General features: G+C 37.2%; 1 protein-coding gene across 1 annotated transcript in view; it reads right to left on the reverse strand.

The window, feature by feature from the left end:
• SLTM (SAFB like transcription modulator) overlaps nucleotides 1–9,709 on the reverse strand; it is a 42,027-nt gene that overhangs the window by 30,837 nt on the left and 1,481 nt on the right. Inside the window, exon 2 of the mRNA XM_004709453.4 lies at nucleotides 9,120–9,207. Coding sequence (XP_004709510.2) covers nucleotides 9,120–9,207 — 88 coding nt within the window. The remainder of the gene's footprint in view (nucleotides 1–9,119; nucleotides 9,208–9,709) is intronic.

Consider the following 9,709-nt stretch of genomic DNA (forward strand, 5'->3'; position numbering starts at 1 on the left):
CCTTACCTTGGTGTAAGTGGTTTCTATGGCCCAGCCTCTAGGATAAGTATATTGATAATCAATTCCTCATAAGTACTCTGGCACTATTATCCTCATGTAACAAAAGACAACTACGACTTCAGAGTTAATCAGAATACACAGCTAGTAAATGGTTGTGCCTCAATTTAAACATGGTCCATTCCCATGCCTCAAATATCCATAAAACCTTAGATCTTAAAATAATCAGTACAATGTCCCAGTTCTTTGAAATGATATCTCTTTTAGTGCCAAAAGTGGCTCCAAATGCCTATCCATAAAAGTGAGAGACAAAAAACAAACAAAAACAAAGTGAGAAATTCAGAAAGATTAAGTAACATGTTCTATGATATTCGGTAGTGGTCACAAGAGGAAGAACTAAAGTTCATAAAAAGGTAGAAGTAGAGGGTGCTTAAGAAGAGCCCACATGGAAGAAGCACACCAGCCTGTGCGATCATGAGGTGTCGAAGGGATCAGCTATCAGGCATCATCAGAACAAAAAATCTTACCATAGTGAATGAGGGGGGGAGTGCAGGAGACGCAAAGCCCATTTGTAGGCCACTGGAGATCCTCTCTCCGGGAGGAGAAGAGCCAGTCAGGGTGCGATGCAGCAACGATGAAAAATACAACTTCCCTCTAGTTCCTAAATGCTTCCTCCCCGCCCCCACTATCATGATCCGCATTCTACCTTGCAAGTCTGGCTAGACCAGAGGGTGTACACTGATACATATAGGAACTGGAAACAGGGAATCCAGGGCGGATGATCCCTTCAGGACCAGTGGTGTGAGTAGCGATACTGGGAGGGTAGAGAGAGAGTGGGTTGGAAAGAGGGAACCGATTACAAGGAGCTATGTGTGACCTCCTCCCTGGGGGACGGACAACAGAAAAGTGGGTGAAGGGAGACGTTGGACAGGGCAAGATATGACAAAATAATAATTTATAAATTATCAAGGGCTCATGAGGGAGGGGGGAGTGGGGAGCGAGGGGAAAAATGAGGACCTAATGCCAGGGGCTTAAGTGGAGAGGAAATGTTTTGAGAATGATGAGGGCAATGAATGTACAAATGTGCTTTACACAATTGATGTGTGTATGGATTGTGATAAGAGTTGTGTAAACCCCTAATAAAACAATTAAAAAAAAAAAAAGAAAATGGAAAAGTTTCACTAGCTTGACTCCTTCCATAACAGTAACTGTAGGCTTGATTTACACATGGTGAATTAGAAACTATATTGTAATTCTTTCATTAAAAAAAGTATTATCCCCTGCCATACAATATAGACGTATGGTGTTTTTTACCTAGCCCAGACTTATTAAAATGCTATGTAATCAGGAGCTATCCCAGGATTATATACTTCCTGACTGGTAATGGGTAAGTCCTAAAGGACTTTAGCAGTAAACAAGATCTGGATTTCTATTTGGCCTTCATTGGGACAAAGGTAGAGGTGACAAGCTAGCTTTGTGTCAGTAAGAATTAGATTCCTAGCTTTAAAGAACACAAACTACACCTACAAACCCGTAACTTTTATGACAAAACAAATTAACTTAAAAAGAACCACCGAACTCTCCCTTAAATTCCAACTAATAGTACTACCTTTGGCACAGTTTTGTACTATCAGCAATCATTTACATCCCTGTCTCACTTAAGTCTAAGGTATTAAAGGTCCTACAACAAATAATCAACTGACAGTTTCATCTTTCTTTTTATGTTCTTCTGGGAATCTGGTATGGTACTGAAGAAATATGAATTGGACCAAAAGAAAGTACACAACCAAGGTAAGGGAGCCAACTAAAAGCTGAATGTTGACTGAAGTCCCAAGAATAACTTCAATGCCTTGGAAAATCAAGAGTAGGAAATAAACTGGGCACTAAAGATAGCCTGAATAACAAATGAAAAAAATCAGATGCAAAATTAGCATACCCTACAACTATCACAGTAATAATATATGATTATTTCAAAATTACACTAAAACATTCTTTGTATGACGGTTAGGGTCTAATGTACAATAGGCTCATCAAAAGAAGAAGCTAGAAATAATCTTATATTTGGCAGCAGACATTTGTAGAGACCCACAATCCCCGGGAACAAACATTATTTCAGAATCAGAACATTTAGATTTTATTATTTTTTTTAATTTTTATTTATTTTATTAGATAAAATGATTCATACACCATTTATGATGCTAATGACCACACCTACCCGCACCCGCCCCCCCAGAAGATTCTGATAGCATCTCGCAATTTCAGATTTTGGCAGTGAAGTATGAGTATTCATACCAAAAGGGCATAATCAATACTATAAACTGCCTCACTTCTGTCACCAAATATAAAAATCATTTCAGATTTCAGAACTTCGAAACAAAAACAAAACGAACAGCTACTTCCGTATATTTGAAGTAATTTTGCTAATGCACTTTGTGGCTGAATACTTCTCGTCATAAAGACTGATCAAACACAGCCGCTGGCCAGTCGATTCTGGCTCACGGTGACCCTACAGAAGTAGAACTGCTCCGTATGGGTCTATGAGGCTGTAATTCCCATGGGTGAAAAAAAATCTGTTTTCTCTCTTGGAGTGGCTGGTGGGTTCAAACCGCTGACTTTGCTGTTAGCAGTCCATAACCACTATGCCACCAATTGTTAAAGCTAGTATGAAATGTAAAAATTGCCTCATCATAAAATTTTGTTTGAAAAGACATATAAAATAAAGGTGAATATTAATTTTTCCTTCAATAATCTTTCCCAACTGCATACAAGATCATGATAATAAATTATGCAATGAATTATGACCTGTGTTAATAGTTTACATATGTGCTTTAGCATCTCTACTGGTAATTTACTAATAAAATCATTTTCATAAAAGGCCCTGTGCATTGTGTTAAACATAGAAGCTGTCCAATAGTCCACTTAAAAAAAACCAAGTTCTATAAAGTAAATTCCATATTCATTATAGTAAATCTGGGAAACAAAAAAATTTTCATAATTAAAAAACTCTTAAACTAATCACCTAGAGATAACCGGGTTAAATATATTTGATATACATTCACATACATATATGTGTGCATGGTTGTTTTTGTTTTACGAAAGTGAGATTTAATAAATAAGTATTAATAACTTAACTGGATTCTTACTAGGTTTCTTTTCTAATTCTACTAGTACAAAGAAAGTAGTCCTGTTTAACTCTCAGGACTATGTGAGAATAAAACAATGTGAAAGTTTTCTGGTTTCATATTAAGTTTGGAAACTAACTTGCAGAGAGAAATGAATGAAGATGATGCCCAAGTTTTAACCTTTAGTCTAGAACAGTGGTTCTTAATTCTAGCTGCATATTAAAATCACCTAAGGAGCTTTGAGAAAATACTAATGCTCACTTTCCTCCCCCTTCTCAGCAACCAAATCCCTGAGGAGGGATTCTGGCATCAGACTTTTTTAGACGCCCAATGTTTCTAATGCAGAGTGCAGACTGGAAGTCACTGATAGCTGGGCACAACTAAAAGGCCTGGCGCTAAGAAATACAAACCACACCAAGCTCACTGCCATCGGGTCAATGCCCCTCATGGAGACCCTGTGAGTCAGGGTAGAACTGTCCCTGCGAGTTTCTGGAACTGGAACTCTTTATGGGAGTAGAAAAGCCCGTCTTTCTCACACTAGTGAGCCTTGTGTGTGTGTAATCACTATGCCACCAGGGCTCCTGGGAAATACAAGAGGAAGGTAGTTGTTTTCCGCAGCTCCAAAGAACGAATTTCAAATTCTATCTGTCTTTAATAAAATGCCATGTACCATGCTAACCTATTTTTTTTGTTGAAAATGAACAAGAAAATCATTAAACATTATCCCCTTCCACAAGGACAAGTACTCATATATATTATATACATCTCAGATCAATCAAATATTACATGTGATAAGAGTGGTGAAATTATAGGCAATTTTTACTTTTTTATTATTCTAAATCATCCGAATGTTTTCCCCATGAGAAGACCTCGATTTTACAATCTGGAAAGCAACACCGGATGGTCTGAATGCAAACTGCTACTTCAAGGTACTAAGGCTGCCATGTACGGCCGCCTGAGCTGGGGGCACATTACTGCCTGGAGCTGGGCAACTGGCAGCCTTCTACTGAACTTGGTGAGGAGTCTGACTGATAAAATAAACCAGTCATGTCGGCCTTTCTCAAGCCCTATCACCCTGCTTAAGTTACTTTAATGTGATGCCACCACAAATAATAATTATTTCTTTATCTCTAATTCCAATACAATCAGTACTTTAATTTACATGGGTTCACATAGACCCCTAAATATAAAAAGTGGATAAAGTCTAAAGCACTTTGCCCCTGGTTGAGAAACTAGGGAGAAGCTCATTAAAGTGCTATAAAACTTTCACCTATCTCCTCACCAGAATGCTTGACACATATTTCATTGCAAGAAACATACCACCAGGTATGTTTTTTAATGGTTAAAATGAAATAATGACATTTCTGAGGTTGGACAATATTCCAATGAGGCTTTCCAGGATAGCAACAATTTAGTGATGAATAAAAGGATGATGCAATGACTCAAGTGTTATAAAGTACACTTAACATATCGACATGTAAGGACAATCACTAATGCTGCTGAGAAAGGAACCTTACAAAGGATGGAAGATATCAAAGTCTAATAATCTCTAATGTACCTGTTTCCTAAAAAGAAATATGCAATGAAAATCGGAGCAAAAGAGGCATTTTCTTAAAGCACTCGATCAGGAAGTCATTCAATGGCCTTCAGTATTTACTTAGAACTATTTTCTGAGCACATTTCTGAGCCAGTCTCTGTGTTGGGCATTGCAGAGATGGAAGTGAATTAAAAGACTGTATTGCCTTGCCCTCGTGAAGTTTTCAGCCTACTGGTACCCAAGTAAAACATACAGGAAGTCTATCCTATAATCCACCACCATTTGCCCACTACAATCAAGTACAACTGCCAGTTTTGAGTTTCTGAGAGAGCCACCGCTTTCTCAAACTGCTGGGTTCAAACTGCTGACCTTGCAGTTAGCAACTCAGGGCATCACCCCTCTACACCGGGGGCTTCCTTTTATCCTCCAAAGTATTTTTAAATGTCAGAGTTCTAATTACATAATTCTTTAACATTGAAATTTACAGTTGTTAAAAAAAGGAGAATTATAATAACTTAAAAGTACTTTAAGTACATAGAGTTGATTACTGTAATGTCATCGTTGACTAATATGCTTGTCTTCTGACATTTTACACAGTACACATGTAATCAATTATAAATATATAGCTAGTGGTATGATCTGTAAAAAGCTAGGTTTGATCTGTGGCTAAACCTATAAGCTCTAAGTATACTTATTTCTTTAACAGGAATAATCAGATTTTACATAATATTTTGACCTTCTTAAGCCTTATAAGTATAGAAAATTTCGCAACAAAGCCCACATCGAAGAAGCACACCAGCCTATGGGACCACGAGGTGTCGAAGGGATCAGGTATAAGGCATCATCAGAACCAAAAATCTTACCATAGTGAATGATAGGGGGAGTGCGGAGTGGAGACCCAAAGCCCATTAGTAGGCCACTGGAGATCCCCTTGCAGAGGGGTCTCGGGGAGGAGATGGGCCAGTCAGAGTGAGATGTAATAATGATGAGAAATACAGCTTTCCTCTAGTTCCTAAATGTTTCCTCCCCGCTCCCACTACCATGACTCGAATTCGATATTGCAAGTCTGGCTAGACCAGAGGAGGTACACTGGTACAGATAGGAACTGAAAATCCAGGGAATCCAGGACGGATGAGCCCTATAGGACCAGTGGTGTGGGTGGCGAAACAGGGAGGGTAAAGGGAGAATGGGAAGGAAAGAGGGAACCGATTACATGGAACTGTGTGTGACCTCCTCCCTGGGGGACAGACAACCGAAAAGTGGGTGAGGGGAGACGTTGGACAGGGCAAGATGTGACAAAATACCCATTTATAAACTATCAAGGGCTCATGAGGGAGGGGGGAGTGGAGAGGGAGGGGAAAAACGAGGACCTAATGTTGGGGGTTTGGGTGGAGAGAAAATCTTTTGAGAAATGATGTACAAATGCGCTTTACACAATTGATGTGTGTATGGATTGCGATAACAGTTGTATGAGCCCCTAATAAAATGTAAAAAAAAAAAAAAGTATAGAAAATTTCAACACCAGAAATTATTGAATACTTCTGAATACAGGGCTGATTTAGCACATAAAATAGCAATTTTTGCTTAAGCTTAAAGTTGACTTTAAAGAGAAAATTCCAAAGAAACTTTAAATTTAAAATCTATAAAACTAATGAGGAGTGCGTTCTACCTGTTTAACCACTTTCACAACACACCCAAATATGACAGTAAATCTTCCCAGGCCAACCTTTCTTCTATTTCAGGTATTCAAAAGTTCACAGCAAGCGTGCTATATATATTGTCACCAAAAAAATAACAAGAGTAATATAAAAGACTCAGACAACTCTAAACTGTTCCACCATTATAACTATATGAAAATACATTTTATAAATATGTTCGTTATTAATATCAAACCCATTCACACAGTGTAAGTTTTTGCTTTTAGTAACTACATTTTAAAAATACTTACAATGTATGTATGAATGCAGTTCTTTTCCCTCTTAATTTGCCTAAACACAATCACCTTAACACAATTTTCCTTTAAAGAAATAGTGATCCCACATTTATCTTCGTATAAAATAAATTAACTAGTAACTTTCCCAACACATTAAGCATCTCTCATTTTCTTATGACCATACACATTTAGCTAAGATTATCATAAAAATTCTTTAATCCCCTGACAAGTAAGTGACTCTTCTCATGTGTGACTGACATCTGAGTGACTGCCTCCAAGTAATCACATTGTCATTTAATAACCTGTGTTGAGGGCTAGCTATACTGGGAGTTTTCTTGAAAATGGAAAATATACCTGTGCATTAGTTGAACAGAATGCATTTTCCTTTTGACTCTTGGCTATAAATAGCTGTTAAATGTCAATTAAAAGTCTTATACATGACATTGTATGATTTCCAATTTTACAAATGAGGGATGAGTCCCAGGGAAGGAAAAGTGATATGACCAATGAAGTTATTTTCAAATAAGATTTGACAAAAAGAACTTAAGGTAGTAATTAAAAAACTAGAATTTATTTCTAAGAATTCTAAGCTTCCTCCTTTATATAATCTTATCTTTAAGTAGCTTGGCTGTAAACTTTTACTCAACCTCAGTTCTAAATTAAAGATTTATATTATGGTCTTAACTGTGACAATTGGAACTCAAAGATATTAGAGCTGTTTATCATGCACATCCTATGTGAATAATGCTCAGAGAGTATTAAGTAGGCTGTTACAGACAAATGATACATTTCTAAGACACCTAAACATCAGAGTTAAAGAAAAATCAAAGTTCAAGCACTTTTATAATTCACAGAAAAAGGAATATACTAATATACATGTGAATCTACATATGTATTTACATATCATATATAAAATGTTGGGGGGAAATCTCTACATTTTATTGATGAAATTATTTCTAAGAATAAGATGAATGAAAAATAAAAGAGAAATTATAAGCTAATTTGAATCCAATGATATTTAAATGTTAAAAACTATAATGAACTCAAGTAACTTAGAATTTTGGTTAATATCCTAGCATCTATCAAGCAACTATAATGTGCTTAGGAAAGCATGTGAATCAAAACCACCACAAGACAATACATGGGTAATTCCTACATTTTTTAGGAGCTTGCCCATTTTGTAAATAGCCTTTTCCTGTCAACACAAGCTTCTCTAAGCATAGGGAAGTATCTTTCTCAAAATGATACACTGGGCTAACAGTTACATTAAAAAAACAAAACAAAACCAAAAAACCCTTCAAGAGACTTTATTACTCATCTAAACTCCACCTCCACTTATGTCTGTTAATACAGACCCTGGATATTCTTCTTACACCTTTCCAATTTCCTGAGGCCCCAAAATAATGGTAGACCTCCAAACCTATGGGCGATCCCCATACAACAGGTTGCCTGAGGTAAAAAATTAATATTCTCTTCAATTGCAGCCATTCAATCTTTTTACTCTATTTTTAATTATTATTTTACTCTATTTTTAATTATTTGGTTAGCTACAGTTAGCATGGCATTTTGAATCAAGGAGGTTCAGACTCAAAAAAAAAAAAAAAATCGCTGTATTTGTCCAAGTCAGAACTGTAGCAATTAATGCAAATTTCAGATAGCTACCAAGATCCAAATACTCTCACATCATGTCCACCCTGTCATTGTCCTCATGAGAGGAGAAATTTGTAATTATTCAAATAAAGATATCTCTTACCAGAAGTTTTTAAAAATCTATTTATATTAACTAAATGACTTTAAACCACTTTTATTTTATTCAGAGAATAACTATATACTAGCAATATATTTTGGTCTAATTAAAAAAGCTATAAAATAAAATTCTCCCCCCCCCCTGCCACCCCACCCCACTCCACCCTGCTAAAATAAAATAAAATTCTTAAATATTTCCCTATAACTGAAAACTTAGGGGTGGAAGACAGGGTGCTAACAATGGAGTTTCCCTTTTATAGTATAATCCCTAAAGTCTTTTCAGATTTCACTAAAAATTAGAACGTATAATGACCTAATCCAAATTAAGTTCACCAAGTCAAACACACTACTAAACAAAAAGGTTATAGAAAGAGCAGAGTGCCAAGGTGAGAGAGTTGATAGGGATTTCCATCCATACTCTGCCATTTGTGGGGCAAGGTAGGCATGTACCAAACTATTTTATCCTTGGCATGAATCAAACTGTATTTTGTTCTTGCAAGCTTCACACTAGGAAAGAAGCAGCATTATGAAACTACACTTTGTAATTTTTTCCAGAAGCAGTAAAGTACTGTCTCACTTTCAGGTTGGCTTCCGTGGAATCGAAAAGGCTGCATGTCACCCGGCGTGTGGAAACCCTAACAGTTCCTTTCCTTGACCCAACATGGCAGAGTGCCAGAGGGAAATAGCAAGAGGAGCACTAGATAAACAGGGCAAGTGGCACAAGAGCAGAGGCAAGTTATATAACCGAAATATACTTGAAAATATGTTCATAACTTGTAACAACCTTTGCCTTTGGTTGGCTTCTTGTTTGGAGTATCAGTTGAAACAGTTAATTCAATATTATCTGGATCGCCTCCTTCCTCTTCAATAGCCTACATCAGAAAGAGAAGTTAATATGCTACACAGTCTATCTAAATGTGTTTTATAAAAGCAAAAAGAAATCTGCAAACCTCAAGCCTCAACAAACCAAACCAATCCAAAACAAACCCCCCACAGCCAGCCATCTAACCGACTCTGACTCACAGCGACCCTACAGGACAGAGAACTGCCTCGCTGGGCTGCCAGGGCAGTAGTCATTCTGGCCAGAGATTGCCACATCTTTCTCCCACGGAGCAGCTGGTGCGATGGAGCCGCCGACCGTCTGGTTCACAGCCGAGCGCTTTAATCAAAGCGCCAACAGGCTATTCGAAGTGCCACTCATTTAATACACCGACTTCAACATTTGGGGCAATTAAACTACACTGCAGAAGTCGGAGAAACTTGCTGAGTTAAAACAAAACAAAACAAAAACCTAGGTATCGAAATCACACGGACTCTGAAGTGCTATCAAATCGAGAAAATTAAATAGCACATCATCACAAAAAAAAAAAAAAA

The sequence above is a fragment of the Echinops telfairi genome, unplaced genomic scaffold (assembly GCF_000313985.2).
Source record: "Echinops telfairi isolate 266 unplaced genomic scaffold, ASM31398v2 ScPeMD7_8;HRSCAF=38, whole genome shotgun sequence".
Lineage (NCBI taxonomy): Eukaryota > Metazoa > Chordata > Mammalia > Afrosoricida > Tenrecidae > Echinops > Echinops telfairi.